This window comes from Euwallacea similis, chromosome 12 (assembly GCF_039881205.1).
Source record: "Euwallacea similis isolate ESF13 chromosome 12, ESF131.1, whole genome shotgun sequence".
Taxonomy (NCBI): domain Eukaryota; kingdom Metazoa; phylum Arthropoda; class Insecta; order Coleoptera; family Curculionidae; genus Euwallacea; species Euwallacea similis.
Window position 1 is genome coordinate 4,408,542 of NC_089620.1, and position 20,759 is coordinate 4,429,300.

The 20,759-nt window shown below is 36.0% G+C and overlaps 2 protein-coding genes and 1 non-coding gene across 3 annotated transcripts; 2 read left to right on the forward strand and 1 right to left on the reverse strand.

The window, feature by feature from the left end:
• Positions 1-9,303: 9,303 nt before the first annotated feature.
• Positions 9,304-10,833, forward strand: LOC136412436 (UDP-N-acetylmuramoyl-tripeptide--D-alanyl-D-alanine ligase-like). Its single transcript, XM_066395498.1, has 3 exons — positions 9,304-10,089; positions 10,187-10,197; positions 10,245-10,833. Exons 1-3 carry the CDS (start codon positions 9,304-9,306, stop codon positions 10,831-10,833), a joined length of 1,386 nt encoding a protein of 461 aa, XP_066251595.1.
• A 1,009-nt stretch (positions 10,834-11,842) lies between these two features.
• Positions 11,843-11,916, reverse strand: TRNAR-UCU (transfer RNA arginine (anticodon UCU)). Its single transcript has one exon. It is a non-coding gene; the product is annotated as a tRNA-Arg (tRNA).
• Positions 11,917-18,161: 6,245 nt separating this feature from the next.
• Positions 18,162-20,612, forward strand: LOC136412437 (DNA topoisomerase 1-like). The gene has a single exon (XM_066395499.1). It carries the CDS (start codon positions 18,162-18,164, stop codon positions 20,610-20,612), a length of 2,451 nt encoding a protein of 816 aa, XP_066251596.1.
• The last annotated feature ends 147 nt before the right edge of the window (positions 20,613-20,759 follow it).

Consider the following 20,759-nt stretch of genomic DNA (forward strand, 5'->3'; position numbering starts at 1 on the left):
AACTTAATAAAATTCCTGGATCCCAGTGTCAAGCACTGGGATGACAAGACAAGAAGAGGGTACTTGGATAAGAGGCATTGCCCTCCTGGTAGGCCCAAATTGCAATGTCCGTACAGTTAGTGCGACCCGAAAGTCGTGATTTTGTGATGGTAAAATTCCATCTTCCCTAGACATCGGGGGTAATGTATGTCTCACATTTTAGAGAGTGGCAACCTCTAGGATGCAAGCATGAGATAAAAGCAGGTAACACTAAACCTTATAGTGAATCCCTGCAAACAGAGTTAGATATGGTTACGAGAGGAACCAATGCCTGAATTGTCGTAACGAACGATATGCGAAATAAGGTTGGTTAACGCATAGACCAAAAGGTACGGAGAAAGTGGATAATTAGAACTTGACTGGTCTGATTAAGATGTTTCCCATCTCCCGGCAAAAAGTTGGAACCTAAGTCTAACATGAAACAATTTCATGGAACGGAGTAACATTATAGATGCTCTTATTCTTTAAGCAGGGAGCCACCCGTATGCACCTATAATGAGGGATTGTCTAAGAAGCCAAGGCCTAAAGTAATGTTTAGGATATGCTGACGTGGACACTGTAATTTGGAAGGTAAAGTTGTGAGTAGTGGTTAATATGTTATGAGCCAACATTAAGTGTTAGGTATGAATGAATACGACTTCTCTAGTAATATAGAGAATGCTGTATTTAAGCTATAAAAACAAATTTACCAAGCTTTGAAATGTTAATTACATGGAGAAGTATGTATGACAAACACCAAGTTAGAGAGAAGCCGGATGTGGTGAAAGTCACTAGTCCGGTTTTGAAGTCGAGTGGGGAGAGGTGACTTTCTCCACTTAGATAACTGGAATGAATCGCGGTATAGATTCCGCTAATGAGTAGCGGAATGACGAATTTGTTGTTTTTCAAATTGTAGGTAAACCTAAGCCACTTTAGCTATATATAATAGAATTTCGCTTTCTACTATCTTTCCAGTTGTTTTATACATAATTCTCGAATTTTGAAAATTTGCTCCATATCTAATTTCTCACTTGTATAAAATTTGTTTTCTTACTTCGAGACCTAATCTACCACAACTTTTATATGGCGTTTCTTTCCTGCAGATAATTTTATAAATGGCTGATCTTTAAAGCTCTCGAAATTTATTACATGATCAATATTGTTTACAACATTATCATTAATCTTGCATCCGTTGCCCTGTATTAAACGCTTTGCAGCGCCTTTTGAAGGTTCAAAACCGGTGTCATGTAGTAGGTCTACTAAGGATATGCCGCTTGCCACTTGTTCTTTTTTTATGATGTAATCAGGAAGTAGTGAGCTATCTTCATTCTCAAAAGCAGAAATTGCAGCAAATTGTGCAAGTTCCGCTTCTTTGTCACCATGACATATTTTTGTCACTTCTGTTGCCAAGACCTTTTTTGCTTCATTTATTTCTTGATCCTTTAAAGACTCTAATTTTCTAATCTCATCAATTGGCACATCAGTGAGCAATCTTAAAAAACGTCCAACATCTTGATCATCAACGTTGCGAAAATATTGCCAGTAGTCGTAAGGCTTTAGCATATTATCATCAAGCCACACTGCTCCACTTTCAGTTTTGCCCATTTTTTTTCCTTGTGCATTTAATAAAAGAGGCATGGTAAGGCCAAATAGCTCAGGTAAATTCAACTTTTTTCCAAGTTCAATTCCGTTTACTATATTTCCCCACTGGTCTGACCCTCCAATCTGCAGACGACAATCATATTTTTTGTTTAATTCAATAAAGTCGTAAGCTTGCAATAGCATGTAATTAAATTCCAGAAAGCTTAAGGTTTGCTCTCTATCCAGCCTGGTTTTCACACTATCAAAACTTAGCATACGATTTACAGAAAAATAAGCTCCTATATCACGCAAAAAATCTATGTATTTTATGTTATCCAACCAATCTGCGTTATTTACTATCATTGCACCAGTCTTGCTGTCATTAAAAGACACCATTTTCTCTAATATTCTCCTTATACTGGATGTATTTTGATTGATGTTCTCTACAGGCAAGATGCTTCTTGCTTTATCTTTGAAGGATGGGTCACCAATTTTTGTTGTGCCACCTCCAAGTAAGACTATCGGCTTATAACCAAATTTTTGTAGGTGACAGAGCATCATAATCTGAATTAGGTGACCAGCATGAAGACTTGGTGCTGTGCAATCAAACCCAATGTATGCAACTATATAATTGCTCTGCAATAATAATTGATCTAGTCCTTCAATGTTTGTGCATTGGTATAGGTACCCTCTTTCTTGGATGAAATTTAAAAATTCAGATGCGTGTTTCATTTTATAAACCCCAGTCTATCCTGTCATTAATGCCGAAGGTAACCCTAATAGAGAAGCCAGTGCCCAGACACTGGAACTTAATTATAAACAAGCACACTATACAACGTTTTCGATGAAATTGCATGAAAAACTGGATTCCAGTGTCAGCTACTTTCATGACACCACTACCTGTACAGGAGTTGCCTTCAAAATTACAACGTTTGTGCAATTGTGTACCAGCTATCTGGATAATCAATTCCATAACTCTTCTATTTTATAATACTCCCTTACTTCCGGCCTGAATATGTGAACCATTATGCCTTGAAAATTCAAAACCACCCAATTGCCTTCATCCATACCTTCTACATCTATTTTATCATGTGGCTTGAGGCTTTTTATTACGTGCTCAGCTAAAGCTTTAACGTGACGGCTTGAATCACCAGATGCAATAATCATATATTTTGCAATAACGGTTTTATTCTGCACATCAAAAGTTACTATATCATGACCTTTATTTTGATCTATTATCTCTTCAATTGTACTTCTTATCGATTCCATATTGCTAAGCATTGTTTACAGGTTATATGATTCATTTATAATTATATACTCAAAATTTCTAAATATGAACTATTTTCAATGCAACTACTTGTTAAAGGTATTACCTGCATCTATTTTATCATCATGTTTTTAGTATGTACAATGTATATACTTTTTATATAATTGAAAATAGCTTTTTACTAGTATTCATTATGGGCAAGACTCTCATCTACTTAATCGGCTTTCCAGGCAGTGGTAAGTTTACTACTGCAAAGGAACTGTGTAAAATCATTGGTGCAGTAATAGTAAGCAATAATCTATTCAATAATATTATATTTGATATTGTTAAATTACAAAACGCTGAAGTTCCAGATGACCTATGGGAAAAAATTTTTGCAGTTAGGGAAAATGTATTAGCAATACTGGAAAAACACTACGTAAAATCAAAACATTATATATTTACAAATGAATTGATAGAGGGTGATCCCTATGACCAAAGATTATATAACTCAGTGGTAAATTTAAGTAAAAAAATGGACATGGAAATTTTTTCTGTAGTATTACATTGTAATAATGAAAAACTAGTAAGACGTGTCCAATCAGAAGAGAGATATCAGGAAAATAAAATTACTGATCCGGATTTTGCTATAAAGAAAATTGAAGGGAAAAGGCTATTTATACCTGAGGGTTCGCTTGAAATTGATAACTCGAACTTGAGTGCAAAGGAAGTTGCAAAGAAAATTGTTGAAGAGATGAAGAAAGAAAAAAATGGAAAATTAATTAAAACTTCTGTAACAAATCATTTAAAAACAGAGCGTACTCGTGGTTGAGCAGAAAGATAAGTACCGTCCTTGTGTTGGCATAATGCTATTTAACAGACAAGGACATGCCTTTATTGGAAAACGCTTTGATAGCGATTCTTACTGGCAGATGCCACAAGGAGGTGTTGATGATGGTGAGGAACTGGAACAAGCAGCGTTACGTGAGTTGCTAGAGGAGGTTGGTACTAATAAAGTAAAGGTTATAACTAAAAGCAAGGATTGGATATACTACAACTTGCCTGAAGAAGTTATACCAATATGCTGGAATGGAAAATATTCTGGTCAAAAGCAAAGGTGGTTCTTAATGAAGTTTTGCGGAGAGGATGAGGACATTGATATTAATTATACTGGTCATCCAGAGTTCAAAGAGTGGCGTTGGCAAGGTATAGATAGTTTAGTAGCCAGTGCTATATCATTTAAAAAAGAAGTTTATAAAACAGTGATAGAAGAGTTTTCTTCTATAATAAAAGCCTCAACAATAAGCTCATGATAGTAGATTCTCATTGCCACTTGATTTATTTTTCTGACGATGAAATACCAAAAGTAATTTCAAGGGCAGAGCAAAATGGTGTAAAGGTTTTGCATAACATATGCGTAAGCATTGACGATGTTCCTAAGTTATTAAAAATTTCTTCATCCTATGATCAGGTCTACTCCTCTGTTGGTATACATCCGCTTGATGCTGCTATAGAAAACGGTGAGTGTATACATGTTGATGAATTAGTTGAATTTACCAAGAACCAAAAGGTAATTAGTATCGGTGAAACCGGGTTAGATTTTTATAAATCTGACAACAAAGACAATCAGAAAAAAAGTTTTGCATTACATATAGAAGCGTCAAGAATAACTGAACTACCTTTAGTTATTCACACAAGAAGCGCTGATAATGAGATGATCGATATGTTAAGGTCAGAAATGAAAGCCGGTGCTTTTAGTGGAGTAATGCACTGCTTTGCTTCCTCTAAAGAACTTGCTTATCAATCTATAGATTTGGGGTTATGTATTTCATTTTCTGGAATTATTACTTTTAAAAATGCGAGCTTACTCAGAGAAATTGCACAAAATGTACCACGCGAGCGTGTTTTAGTCGAAACTGATGCACCATATCTATCACCTGAGCCTTATAGGGGAAAAAAGAATGAACCAGCAATGGTGAAATACGTTGTTGATTGTCTGGCAGAGTTGTGGAATGAGTCACCTGATAAAGTGGCAGAGATAACTACAAACAACTTTTTTAGGCTATTTACGAAACTTAAGCTCAAAGAAACTCTATAGAGCAATTAATTTAGTATCTGTTCAAGGGCGTGGCTAATATGCAAATATTGAAGCAAAAGTGGTGTTATGCAAGTAGCTGACACTGGGATCTAGTTTCACTTTATGGTTGTGTCATTCCAGTGCTTGACACTGGAATCCAGCTTTTAATGCAACCCCTCACCAAAAATATTGTGTTTTAACATAAGGTTAGCTACTTTTATACTCAGTATCCAATCAAAATCCCTGGATCCCAGTGTCAAGCACTGGGATGACATCATTTGTTGTAAACTCACTTTTTCTTGATTTTTTGATTTATCTTGTCTACCTTATTTTGCCACTCCGCTGAACGGATACTTAATTTAGCTTAGAAGTTTCACCAGCTCTCTCACCGAGTTTACAGACTTATTAAACATTTCTTGTTCACTATCATTCATTTTAACTTCTAGGATCTTTTCAATTCCGTTTTTTCCAATAATTACAGGAACACCAATAAACAAATCTTCTACACCATATTCACCATTAAGGTAAGCAGCACATGGTAATATGCGCCTCTTATCTTTTAAATATGATTCTAACATGCATATAGCTGAAGATGCAGGAGCGTAGTATGCAGATCCAGACTTAAGCAGATCAACTATTTCTTTACCGCCATTGCGAGTGCGTTCAACTATTTCATCGACTTTTTTCTGTGTGATAAGACCCATATCGATAATCTGAGTAAGTGGAACTCCAGCAACTGAAGCACAATTGATTAGTGGTACCATAGTGTCGCCATGTCCTCCAAACACAAAAGCAGATATATCTTCAACTGAGATATTTAACTCACTTGCAAGAAAGTAACGAAAACGGGAAGAATCAAGCACTCCTGCCATGCCAACAATCATATTAGTTGGAAGGTTTGAAAATTTATGCACCACTGAAACCATGGCATCCAAAGGGTTGGTAACCACTATTACAAACGCGTTTGGAGAATATTTTTTAATATTTTCGCCAACCTCCTTCATTACTTTAGCATTGGTTTGCAGGAGGTCATCCCTGCTCATTCCAGGTTTTCTAGCGATGCCAGCGGTTATTATAATTGCATCGGAGTTTTTTATATCTTCATACCTATTTGTGCCAGTAATATTGACATTAAATCCATCAATAGGGGATGATTCTGCTATGTCGAGTGCTTTACCTTGTGGTATTCCATCACTAATATCAAGTAAAACAACATCACCGAGTTCCCTTAGTGCAATCATATGGGTGAGAGTTCCACCGATATTTCCTGCACCGATTAAAGATATTTTTTTTCTTTGTACTGTCATTTTCTACTCCTTTGTATTTACTTTTATGGTTTTACCTTCCCAAGGCGATAAGCTATCAAACATACGAAAATCTTGCGGTAAATCTATAGGATTATACACAACCTTTTTTGTCTCTATATCATATCTTACTTCCTCATAACCAGTGAGAGGGAAATCTTTTAACATTGGATGACCTTTGAATCCATAGTCTGTTAGAATCCTACGCAAATCAGGGTGATCAGAAAACTCTATTCCATACATATCAAACACTTCACGCTCAAACCACAAAGCCGTACTAAATATCTTCGCTACACTTAGAGGCATGTCGCTTTCACATAACTGAAGCTTTATGTGTACTCTAATATTATGCACAATGCTGAGCAGATTGTATATTAGCTCGAAACGCTTCTCTCTATTTGGATAGTCAACCCCAAAAATATCAACTAATAGTTCAAACCTACACTTTTCATCATCACGTAGAAAGAATAGGTGCTTTTCAATTTCATCTAAAGTTGAATATATTACAATAATGCCATCATCTTTTTGAATGCACTCGCATTTGGTCTTTTTTTGTATATACTTTGCAGTTTTATCCATTCCGAGTCCGTTTTATTTTGTTTTGTAGGCATAGCATTCCATATAGCAACGCCTCAGCGGTTGGTGGGCATCCAGGGACATACACGTCAACTGGCACAATTCTATCACAGCCTCGGACTACTGAATAAGAGTAATGGTAATAACCACCACCATTTGCACAACTTCCCATGGAAATAACATACTTCGGGTCTGCCATTTGATCATAAACCTTGCGCAATGCTGCTGCCATTTTATTAGTTAGTGTGCCAGCAACAATCATCACATCTGATTGACGTGGGCTTGCACGAAACATTATACCATATTTATCAAGATCATAACGGCTGGATGCAGTATGCATCATCTCAACTGCGCAACATGCAAGACCAAATGTCATTGGCCACAATGAACCAGACCTTGCCCAATTCATTACATAATCTGTTAAATCACCAAATTTAGTGACAAGAAACCCTTCTTTTTTATAACGACACCAGTCATCATTAGATAGAATTTGATTTGTCATAAACTACTCCCACTCTAATGCACCTTTACACCATTCATAGATAAAACCTATAGTGAGTATTGCAAGAAATACCATCATAGACCAAAATCCACCATAGCTTATCTTAGATAAAGAAACAGCCCAAGGAAAAAGAAAAGCAATTTCTAAGTCAAATATTATAAATAATATTGAAACTAGGTAAAATTTAATGTCAAAATTTTTCCTTGCACTGGATAGTGGATTGAAGCCACACTCATATGTGGAAAGCTTTTCACCATCTGGCTTACTCACTGCAAGAAACATAGGCAATATACCTAAAGCAAAAGATACTACAATTGATACGCAGATAAAGATTACTATGGTTAAATATTCGCTCATTTAACAAAACATATAACACTATGAGTTTACATGCTTTCCTAACTTTTTACCACCTAAAATATGCACGTGAAAGTGTGGTACAACCTGCTCTCCATTTTCACCGTAGTTAGTGACTAATCTATATCCTGTTTTTTCTAGATTATATTTGTGTGCTATTTCTCTAACAGTTTTGAAAAAACTTATTATCTCCTCTTCAGGAGCTTTTAGAATGAAGTCATCATATGAAATATACTGATTTTTTGGTACAACTAAAATATGAACTGGCGCGTCAGGGTACTTATCATGAAAAGCTAGTACATTTTCATTTTCATGTACCTTCTCACAAGGTAACTCACCTCTTAATATTTGAGCAAAGATGTTATCGCTATCATAAACTTCATTGCTCATATTTTAAGAGCGACCTTTCCCTCTTTCTTCGTTTTTCTCTACATTAGGTGTAGATAGTGGTTTTATCGCTTCACCAGAAGCATCTTCAAGATTTAAAGAGCTTACAAGTTCCCTTACTTTTACCATGTCCTGCTGTTCTTTCAAAAAGGGTTCTATTCCACTTACCCTTTTTCCAGTAATAATTCCTGGTTGTAAGTGATACATATCCCCAGGAACAGTTAGACTATGATGTCTTTCCTCTATTTTTTTAGCTTCACTCATAATACTCCCCTATAACTTATTTTTGCATTCCACAACTTTGCGACTTACCTAGCTTTATAGCTTCTTGCGCCCATTTTTTCTCACCTGAAGCTATAGTTTCTGAAGGCTGACCAGCCTTTAGTAACCCTTCGCTACTTGTAAGTCCTGCAGGTTTCGTAGCTTCTGATGACTGCTTTTGATTATCATATTCCTTATACAATTTTTCTGCAATACCATACAGCAATTTTAAGTCTGTGTGAACTTTAAATTCTCCACCAGTAATTTTTGCTAGATCTTTAAGGTTACCGTCAACTTTTTGTTTAATTTCTTCAATAGCAAGCTTTTTTATCTCCTCTGGACTCTTTCCTTTATAGTCAGTTTTAATGTCTTCAATTATTTTTTTAACATCAACTTCAATTACAATTTTATTTTCTTCTCTATGTATAGTGATGTTTGAATACTCACTTTTTAGTGCTTTTATTTTATTCAATTGTTCATCATTCAAATAAGGTATATCTCCCGTCAGAGTTCTTGACACTAAAAAACTTACCTTTCCTATCCCTTTCTTTTGCTCTGTTATTTGCACACCAAGATCCTTACTAGCCTGTGTGGTTTCTATAGGTGGATCATATTCCCTTTCTTCTTCAGGTACATCTATACCAACAGCTTTCTTTAACGAAACTGTAGCATCATGTTTCATTTCACCCGTTGAAGCAAACGGCTTCTTTATAGGGTAAATAAGTGCTTTAGGCACAAGAGCAAACACCCGACCTGTAGCTTCTACACCTGTTTTAACTGCTCCGCCTATCTTAGCCCAAATAGATTCTGCCATACATACCTCCAAGGTAGTTTCTATAACTAAATACATTTTAATTATAGACGAAAAAATTTAAACTTCTATATTCATTATAAGATAGAATTATAGGGATTGCAACCATTATTTGCACATTGTCTAAAACATGTAGTATTTTCGCTACTTTTATTGTTCAATTTATTATAAAGAATACTCTAAATTATGTTTAAATGGAACACAAATAATATCATTGATGCAACTGGCGGAAGAGACGTAAATGGTTGTAATTGGATACATAGCTCAAATATTTCAACGGACACAAGAAGCATAAAAAAAGGTGATTTATTTATTGCCCTCAAGGGAAAGAATTTTGATGGCCATAATTTTTTGCATGAAGCGTTTTTAAAAGGGGCTGTCGCTGCAATAGTGAGTGAGGGTAAATATAAAAGTTTCCCTCTCATGATTGTACAAGATACCCTGAAAGCTTTGCACGATATGGCATCATACTACATTAGAAATGTTCTTATTGATGCTAAAGTTATTGCAGTTACAGGCAGTGTCGGGAAAACCACTACAAAGGATATGCTGCATACTGTTTTATCGCAATATGGAGTGTCCCATGCAAACGAAGGTAACTTAAATAATAATATAGGATTGCCTTTGACAATTCTGAAAGCTCCAAAAAACTGCCAGTACTTAATTCTTGAAATGGGAATGAATAAAGCTGGTGAAATAAAAGAATTATCAAAAATTAGTAATCCGAATATTGCAGTTATTACCAACATCGAACCTGCACATACTGAAAATTTTTCATCACTATTTGACGTTGCACAAACAAAATTAGAAGTTCTATATGGTATGAAAAATAACGGTACTTTGATTTTGAACAGAGATAATAAATATTACGATTATCTCTCATCACGCGCCAATAGAAATGTAATAAGCTTCGGTAAAGATAAAAATGCTGAAGTTTGTTTACTAAACTTAATAAGAAACAATGAATCTTCTGTCATTTCAGCACTATCTTCTGTCATCCCAGTGCTTGACTACTTGGATCCAGGAAGTTCAATTGCAAATGAGCATATCAGACGGTTGTATAATAAAGACTGGATTCCAGCGTCACGCGCTGGAATGACATCAAACCGAGTTGCTAATAGATTAAGTTTAAAAATCAGGCTGAGTGATAATCAAATTATAAACTGTAATTTACGTGTACAAGGTGAGCATTTTGCTTATTCGCTACTTGCTGTTGCAGCAGTTGTGCAAAGCCTCGGACTTGATTTATCAAAATTACCACTTGCACTTAAGAATTTTAGTGTAGCGAAAGGTAGAGGCAATATTCATAAGGTCAAATGCAATAGAAAATATATACATTTAATTAATGACTCCTATAACGCCAGCCCTGCTTCGATGAAAACTGCGATAAAAACTTTGAGTACATATTCTAATCAGAGAAAAGTAGCTTTGCTTGGTGATATGTTGGAACTTGGTGATGAAAGCATAAAATTTCATACAGATCTGGTTAAGGTTATCACAGAAAATAATGTAGATAAAGTTTATACAGTTGGTAAATTTATGTTAGAATTGCATGAGCTTTTGCCAGATAATATGAGAGGCGCACATTTTAATGATTCTAATCAATTGAAAAGTAATTTAGCTGACATTATTCAGAATAATGACGCAATTCTAGTTAAAGGCTCACGAGGAATGAAAATGGACCTTATTATACAAGAATTCATAATAGAATATTAAGTAAAATCATTGTATTAATTTACAGTAATAAATTGTTAGGAACTTTAATCGTGACAAAACGTGTAATTATTTTTAGTGGAACGGGGTTTATAGGGAAACACATCGTAAGACGCTTGGCAGCAGAAGGATATTTGATAAAGATATTCACTCGTAATCAGGAAAAAGCTGCTTGTTTAAAATTGTGTGGCAATTTAGGACAAATATCAATATTTAAAGGCGATTTTTTTGATGAAAAATCAGTTCTGGAGGGTATGGAAGAATGTGATGTAGCTATAAACTTAGTGGGAATATTATATGAAGCAAAAAAGCACGATTTTTACGCTGTTCACGTTAAAATAGCTGAAAGGATAGCAAAAGCTGCAAAAATGAAAAATGTATCTATGATGATACATTTTTCTGCTATGGGAATAGAAAATAGCAAGTTGTCAAAATATGCCAAAAGTAAATTGGAAGGTGAAAAAGCTGTAACTTCAGCATTTCAAAAAGCAATAATAATTAGGCCAAGCCTTGTATTTGGTAAAGAAGACAACTTCTTTAATAAATTTGCAAGATTAGCAACTATTCTTCCTTGCTTACCACTAATTGGCAATGGAACGACTAAATTTCAGCCAATATGTGTAACAGACTTAGCTGAAGTAGTATATCGTATTATCAGTTTTAATAAGCAAGACAAGAAAATTTATAACATGGGTGGACCAAAGGTTTACTCCTTCAAAAGCTTATTGAAGTTTATTCTGAATGTTACTAACAGAAAGTGTTTGTTGATCAATGTATCTTTTCCAATGGCAAAGTTAATAGCTTTCTTTTTAGAAAATAAAATTATCTCTATGCTGCTAAAACCAATAACCGGAGATACGAACCCTATGCTTACTCAAGATCAGGTGAAAGTTATGATGAATAGTTCAATCGAAAAGTCAGTTGACCTTGAAACAATGAAGGTTCGACCATTAGCAATTGAAAATGTGGTGCCAGAGTATTTGAAGATTTATAGAAAGTATTGATATAAGAGTGTGCCCGGTGGGATTCGAACCTACGACCCACAGCTTAGAAGGCTGTTGCTCTATCCAGCTGAGCTACGGGCACACAACATATATAAAATGCTTCTTAGTACAAGTGAAGTCAAGTACTTCGTGTGAATATGATGTTTATCTTGCGACACCTTGTCATTGCAGTTGTGTGTCACGCGCTGCTGAAATTGGATGCGAGAAGTCTATTTATTTTAGAAAATATTATATAGAAAGTTGCTTAACAAACTCCGCCAGCGCCCTTATCATGGCACTAAGAGTATTTCTGACTCAAAACTTGTTTTTGATCCGCGCGGACTCAACAACAAAATCCAGTAAAAAACTCAGGTGTTTATTAGCAGATTATATAAAATTATAGCGGCTGCATGTCTTTTAAATTTTTTCTACATTCAGCCAAATCGCGCTTAAACTAAGCGTCAGCACATTATTACAGCGCCAACTTAAAGCATTAGAGAGTCAAAACTCGCACTACGGGGTTTCTTTGCCTTTTTTTTATTTGGTAAATTTCTTAAATATTTATGGATAAACGACAACCGTCATCCCGTTACTTGTTAGCGCCGCGGCGGCATGACGAGAAAGGGGCTACTTGGATGATACCTTTTTTCTACTTAGTTTGGGTTATGCAAGCATCGAACAGACAAAATCTGTCAAATCAGAAAGAAACACACAAATTTAAGTTTTTAGTAATTTTCAAGTATAGTTGTAGAGGGAGCGCCTCTGCAGTTATGATCGACATTTTCAATGGTGCCTAAGTGCCCGTATGCAAGCATGGTCTTGGAAGGAACGGTCAAATCATTGATGGAGTCATTTAGACTACCTCGGTTAGGAGATTGTACTATCAACCGTTCCAAGCTGAAGCGTTTCCCTGTAACAAATTATATGTAGGAGTTACCATGAAAAAAGCAAAAAGTAAATTAGAAATAGTGAATCCTAATGCAGCAGGAATAGACGTTGGTTCAGCTGTACACTATGTGTGTGTACCTGAAGGAGGAGATGAACAACGCGTTCAGAAATTTGGCTGCTTTACTGAAGACCTTCATAACTTAGCACAGTGGTTGAAAAAGTGTAAAGTTACAACAGTAGCTATGGAATCAACAGGAGTATACTGGATTCCTTTATTTCAAATACTTGAGTCATATAAATTCGAGGTAAGATTGGTAAATGCACGGCATGTAAAGAATGTACCTGGTAGGAAGTCTGACGTTCAAGATTGCCAATGGCTCCAACAACTGCATAGCTACGGACTGCTTCATGGATCGTTTAGGGTGTGCCGTAGAGACACAAAGAATGCTTAAAAAAAAAAATGAGCAAACTAAGTGCAAAGCTGCACAATAGATGAGGGTGGGCCCCTTGAAGTCGGTTTGCAAGAATAGGCTTCAAACAGCCATAAGCTGCTGTGGTAAAGAGCTATGGTAGTGAGCGTTATGGAAAAGGTGCAATTATGCATCATGTGTAAAATAGAGAGGTGAATGAAAATGAACCACTGATGAAGTGTCGAAATTCCAAAGACGACGTCAAAACCATGGGCTCCTGAATCTCTTGGGATAAACCTATCAGGAACTTGTTTACTGGATAGGTGGCGTCCGGCATAGAGGTGGCGTGAATCTATTTTAGGCTATTGTGTGGAACTGCGGGAACCTGTCGTTTCGATGATAAGGGAGAAATTCGAGGAGCTAAACTCTAAGGATGAGAGTACTGATGCGGAAAACAGGGGCGGATCGGCTCGTAGTAGCGAAGAAGTTTCTGTAATGGAAATGGAGCGAAGGGGCTGAGTTATTTAGTTTTAATTATTTATCAACCGAAAGGGAGGAGTTAATGAATAAAACAAAGTCTTTTGATATACCGAAACAACTTATTTGGAGAGCTTATAAACAAGTATCGAAAAATAAAGGTGCTGCAGGTGTAGATGAGGTTTCGATAACAAAGTTTGAGGAAAATCTAAAAGATAATCTGTACAAACTATGGAATCGGATGTCATCCGGAAGTTATTTTCCAGAGCCAGTAAAAGCTGTAGCAATACCGAAGGATACGGGAGAAGGACAAAGAATTTTAGGTGTTCCTTCAGTATTCGACAGGATAGGGCAAACGGCAGCTTCTATGTATCTTGAGCCGCTAGTAGAGCCAAAATTCCACGAGGATTCATATGGTTATAGACCGAATAAATCTGCACTGGATGCGGTAGATACAGCACGCAAGAGATGCTGGAGGTACGATTGGACGATAGATCTTGATATATCTGGATTTTTCGACAATCTGGATCACGAATTAGTTTTGCAAGCTATCAAGAAATATACAAACTGCAAATGGGTCATACTGTATGTTGAGAGGTGGATGAAAGCCCCTATTCAACAAGCAGATGGCACTAGGGAAGTGAGGAATAAGGGAGTTCCGCAAGGAGGTTCTGTAAGCCCAATCATTTCTAACATATTTATGCATCATGCGTTTGATATGTGGATGAGGCAAAACTACCCCACAATACCATTTGAAAGGTATGTTGATGATGCAATAGTGCACTGCAAAACTAAGAGACAGGCAGACTTTATGAGAGTAAAGATTGAAGAAAGATTGGCTGAGTATAAGCTAAAGTTGCATCCCGAAAAGACACGGATAGTGTACTGTAAGAATAGCAACAGGAAGAATACATTTCCTATACAAAGCTTTGATTTTCTAGGATATACCTTTAGACCTAGAGGAGCAAAGAGCAAAATAGGAGAATATTTTGTTGGATTTCTACCTGCAATTAGCAATAAGGCCAAGAAAAAGATCACTCAAACCATAAGGTCATGGAAAATACATAGATTTACAGGAAAGAAGTTGGAGGAAATATCAAAGGAAGTAAATCCAATAGTCAGAGGCTGGTGTCAGTATTATGGCAGGTTTTACCAAACGGAGATGTATAAACTTCTTAATAATGTAGAGCGGCATCTAGAAAAGTGGGTAAGTAAGAAATATCTGATTGGAAAAAGACTAGCAAGGAAACTTCTAGGAAAAATGAGAACAGAAAATCCGAATACTTTTTACCACTGGAGGTTGGTATGGTAATCAAAGTACTGAATAATGGGAGCTGTGTGAATCGAGAGGTTCATGCACAGTTCTGTGAGGGGCTGGGGGGGAAGTTCCACTGGTCTACTCGACCCAGATAATCAGATGTGTGTATTGCGCAGTTACGTGCGGCAGCGCAGAAATCTCACTGAAAGTGCATCTACGCATATTCTACGTATGCAGAAGGCATTAATTCAAATGAATATACAATTACACAAGGTTATTAGTCATATTACTGGGATAACTGGTATGAAAATCATTGAAGCTATAATTGAAGGCGAAAGAGATTCTGAAAAATTAGCAGAATTCAGGGACGTGCGAATGAAAAATGATCAGTCTACTATTGCAAAAGCGTTAGCTGGTGACTATAGAGAAGAACACTTATTCACGCTAAAGCAAGAATTTGAACTATATAATATTTATCAAGAAAAAATAGCAGAATGTGATAGAAATATTGAAGCCTATTATAAAACGTTTGAAACAAAGTCTTGTGAAAGCAAACAGCTAAGTAAGCAAAAGAATAAAAATAGCAAAAGTAAGCCAAGCTTTGCTTTGTATGAGGAACTGCACCGAATCACTGGTATGGATTTCACTAAAATTCCTGGATTTGATGTATTAAGTATACAAACCATAATTTCAGAAGTTGGTATAAACCACAGTAAATGGCCAACAGAAAAGCACTTTTCGTCGTGGTTGGGACTCAGTCCTGCTAATAAAGTTACAGGGGAAAAAGTGTTTAATACAAGAACACGTAAAGTCATTAACCGTGCTGCAAATGCTTTGCGAATAGCTGCTCATTCTGTAGGAAAGAGTAAAAGTGCGTTGGGTGCATACTACAGAAGATTGAAAAAACGACTAGGAGCACCAAAAGCAATAACAGCTACTGCAAGAAAAATGGCATGCATATTTTATAGTATGCTCAAATACGGACAGGAATATGTAGAAAAAGGAATGGAATACTATGAAACACGCTATAAAGATAGAATTGTAAAAAATTTGATCAAAAAAGCGAGCGAATTTGGCTACATATTAATTCAACAAGAAGAGTTAGTTGAGTGAGTTTCTTAGGAGAAAATAATTGGATTTTTTGTAATGCTACGGAGTCCAGTGTTTTCTACAAATTTTTACGTGATTTGTTAGCAAAATTGACAGTTGCTGAAATACCGGATAAAACGCTTGTATAGTGTTTAGTAGAGAAAAGTTATGAAATATGAACAGTGGATAAAAATATTAAGTGCAGTAAATGCTGATGGTGATTTAAATCAGGGTAACATAATCGAAAAAATAAAAGAGAGGTTACAGAGGATAGATTTAAGTACATTCCAGAATTGGAAAAATGATAGATTTAACATAAATTATAAATTCACCTTATATACAGGTCTTGCCTCTTTTAAACTTACATTGTTATATTTGGCTACTAAGGGTGGCTGCAAAAAGGTAGTAGAAGCTCTGATATCAAATGGAGCTGATGTTAATACGAAAGATATGAATGGACTGACCCCTTTATATTGGGCTGCAAAATTTGGTTACAAGGAGGTAGTAAATGCTCTAATAAAAGCGGGGGCGGGGGTTAATGTTAATGCAAAAAGTAAGAAGGAACAAACTTTTTTACATTGGGCTGCTGAAACAGGCCATACGGGTGCAATAAATGCTTTATTAGCAGAAGGGGCTGATATTGATGCAATAGATGATAATGGAGAAACTCCTTTACGTTTGGCTATTAAAAATGGCCATACAAAAGCAGTAAATGCTCTATTGGAGGCAGAAGAATTTAATATTAATACGAGTGATGGTTTATGGAATTATGGATGGGCTCTTTTACATTGGGTTATTGCAAATGACCATAAAAAGATAGTAGAAGTTCTAATAGCAAGTAAAGCTAGTGTTAATACGAAGAGTGAAAATGGATGGACTCCTTTACATTTGGCTGCTGAAAATGGTTATACAGATGCAATAAATGCTCTATTAGCAGCAGGGGCTGATGTTGATGTGAGAGATTGTTGGCTTTACGATACTCCTTTACATTTGGCTGCTGAAAATGGCCATACAGATGCAGTGAATGCTCTATTAGCAGCAGAGGCTGATGTTAATTTACAAAACGCGCGTGGCAAAACTCCTTTGCATTTGGCTGTTGAAAAGAAACACAAAAGTGCAGCGGAGTTTCTGATAGCACATGAAATTAAGTTACAAGGTTCCAATGCACAAAAGCCAGAATATCTAGTACAACATAATTCTAATTTTACAAGGGAAATGTCAGAATATTGGAATAGGTGCCTAGGTGAATACGAAAAACTTGAGGAGGAAGATAAGTTACTACATGACTTTTTGAAGGAAAGTGACACTAGTACATTAGTAAGTATATGGGAAAAAAATGAAGATATATGCAGTAAGTTTGATAACCAAAAAAGCTTACAAAGGCAATATCCAGAATATGCTTATACTCTAATTAATAAAGCTAACGAAATAAAAAAAGAAATTTCTCTGCACAATTATAAACCATTAATTGAAGTTTTATCAGAACAGTATAAACGTGATTTTCACACGATGAAGTTCATTGACATAGAAACTTTCTTTCAGGAATACAAAAAAGATTGCACCACACTAATACCTAGGAATATAAAGAAGCATCTTACCGACTTTGTAGATTTTGAAGAGAGGCATGTTCCTAGGTTGAAGCTATATGCATTTGCAGGAGTCATAAAGAATAAAATAATAAACGAAAGCAATAGCAGCTCAAAACATCAAACAATTGATCAAGCTTGTTCTTCCAGTGTTGATGAGCAAGTTTCTCAGCCTGTAAGTGAAACAACCGGCACTATTGAACACATAAGTGCAAGTGATAGTGAGCATGGTAAAGTTTCTGAAGGTGGCAGTACTAAAATACTAGTTTCAGATCAAGAAAATGACATCCAGAACAATAATATACGACCAAGTCCACAAAATGAAAAGAGGAGCAAACTGCCTATTGTAACTGCCTCTGTACTGACAGTGGCTGGAGTTGCTTTAGGAGTAGCTATTGCAGTTCACTTAGAAATGTTAGCGGTGGGAATAGTGGTTGGAGCTTGTTGTCTGGTTGCTGCTGCGATCATATACTATTGTAATCAGCCTTCAAAGTCACTTGAAAATAGCAACGTCCAAGGGTTTTCTGGAAACCATGAACAACCTACTTTGTAAAATTCACAAGACCTATTAAAATATTTTTTTACTTTTTATCGTATATTTCTCAACATATTATCTTTAAGTACTAAAATAATTAACAATATGGCATTATTAATAGTTGAATCACCTGCGAAAGCAAAGACAATAGGTAAATATTTGGGTAAAGAGTTCAAAGTAGCTGCATCCTTTGGACATGTGAGGGATCTTCCAGCAAAAAACGGCTCCGTCGATCCGGATAATGATTTTGCTATAAAGTATGAGACCATTGAAAAAGCAGAAAAGTATATAAAAGAGTTAGTAAAAGCCGCAAGCAAAACATCAGATATATATCTTGCAACAGACCCAGACAGAGAAGGGGAAGCAATGGCTTGGCATGTGATAGAGACATTAAAAGAAAAGAAAGCAATCAGTAATGAAAACAACATTTATAGAGTAGTTTTTAATGAGATAACAAAAAGAGCAGTACAAGAAGCAATAAAAAATCCACGTGAAATTAATATGGATTTAGTACGTGCACAACAAGCACGTAGAGCTTTGGATTATCTAGTTGGATTTAGTTTGTCACCACTGCTGTGGACAAAATTGTCGGGAAGCAAGTCTGCAGGGCGAGTGCAGTCTGTTGCATTAAAGATTATATGCGAACGAGAAGATGAAATTAGTAAATTTATAACACAGGAGTATTGGAGCATAAAAGCAGAAATGCAAAATAGCAAAGATGAGGCTTTTTTTGCTATGCTAAGCCACTATGACAATAAAAAGCTAGAAAAATTTGATATTAAGAATGAAGAAGAAGCAAAGAACTTAGTCAGGGAGATTGAATCAAGGCAATATGCTGTAAGCACAGTAGAACGCAAGCAAGTTAAGAGAAACCCGCTTCCTCCGTTTATTACTTCAAGTCTTCAGCAAGATGCAGTGAATAAACTGTATTTTAATGTGAAAAGTGTTATGCGCATAGCGCAAAATTTATATGAAGGTATCGATATTGGTGGTGAAACTGTAGGGTTGATAACTTACATGCGTACAGATGGGTTTCATATTGCAGATGAGGCTATAAACTCAATTAGAGGGTCAATTAAGTCATTATATGGTGATAAATATTTACCGCAGTCTCCTCGTAAATATGTAAAAAAGGTCAAAAATGCTCAAGAAGCACATGAAGCAATTCGTCCAACTGATATCAATAGAACGCCGGGTAGTATTAAGGATTACTTAACGCCAGAGCAATTTAAATTGTATGATTTAATCTGGAAAAGAACCATTGCAAGTCAAATGGAATCGGCGATCCTTGATCAAGTGGTAGTTGAAATTAGTTCTACTGACCAGAAAGTAATTCTGCGAGCAAGTGGATCAAGTATATTCTTTGATGGTTTTTATAAAGTCTATCAAGATAACATGGAAGCTGAAAATGAAGGCCTGCTACCTGCCATGAAGGAAGGGGAAGCATGTAAGCTGATTTCAGTTGAGCCAAAACAGCATTTCACTCAACCGCCACCTCGTTATAGTGAAGCGAGTATCGTAAAAAAAATGGAAGAAATCGGTATAGGTCGTCCATCAACTTATGCAGCAATTATTTCGGTATTACAAGATCGTGAGTACGTTTCATTGGATAGCAAAAGGTTTATTCCAAGCAGTCGTGGTAAAATCGTTACTATATTTTTAGAAACCTTCTTTCAGCGTTGTGTAGAGTATGACTTCACAGCACAAATGGAAGAAAAGCTTGATTTAATTTCAAATGGACATGCAGATTGGAAAAAAGAGTTAGGCCACTTTTGGGTGCCATTTTTTGGTCATGTAAACTCTGTCAAGCAAATGACACATGATGAAGTTTTCAGCGGCATTCACAATTTGGTAGTCGATTGGTTTTGTTCAGAAGAAGGAAGAAAAGAGGTGAATACAAAATGCCCTGCTTGCTCTGATGGCATATTGAAATTGAACTTTGGAAAAGCCGGGGTGTTCCTTGGATGTTCTAACTATCCTGAATGCAACCATACAAAAGAAATTACAGGTAGTAACGACAATTCAGAATATCCAAAAAGTTTAGGTATAGATGATATAACAGGACAAGAGGTAGTAATTAAAAAGGGTCCTTTTGGGCTTTACCTGCAGTTTAATAATGAGTCAGAAAAGAAAAAGGCGGTTTCTATACCAAAAGATATAAATGTTAATGATATTGATCTGAGCACTGCTACTCAGTTACTTTCCTTGCCAAAAGTAATCGGAGAACACCCTGAAACCGGAAAGGAAGTAAAAATAGGCCTTGGGCGATTTGGGTACTATATTTTCTATGATGGTAGATACTTTTCTCTTAAGAAAAGCTCCAAAGAGGTGCTGAATACAGAATTGAGCGAAGCTGTACAAATTATTGCAAACAGTCCACGCAAAGAGTTAAAATCTCTCGGGCTTAATGAAAAAGGAAAAGAAGTTTTTATCTGCAACGGTAGGTACGGATTCTATATAAAATGCGGTAAAACAAACGTTGCTTTGGGCAAGAGTGCAGATATTGAAAGCATAGATTTGAAGAAGGCTTTAGAGTTGATTAAGGGTAAGAAGTAGACTTCTTCTAAGAAACTCTTTCTGCTAGTAGCTCTTTTTTAATCAAGACATAACCAAATTCACTAGCTTTCTTGCTTAGAGTCTTCACTATTTTTTCCTTATATAACTTTTCATAGTAATCAATGCCCTTCTCTACATATTCCTGTC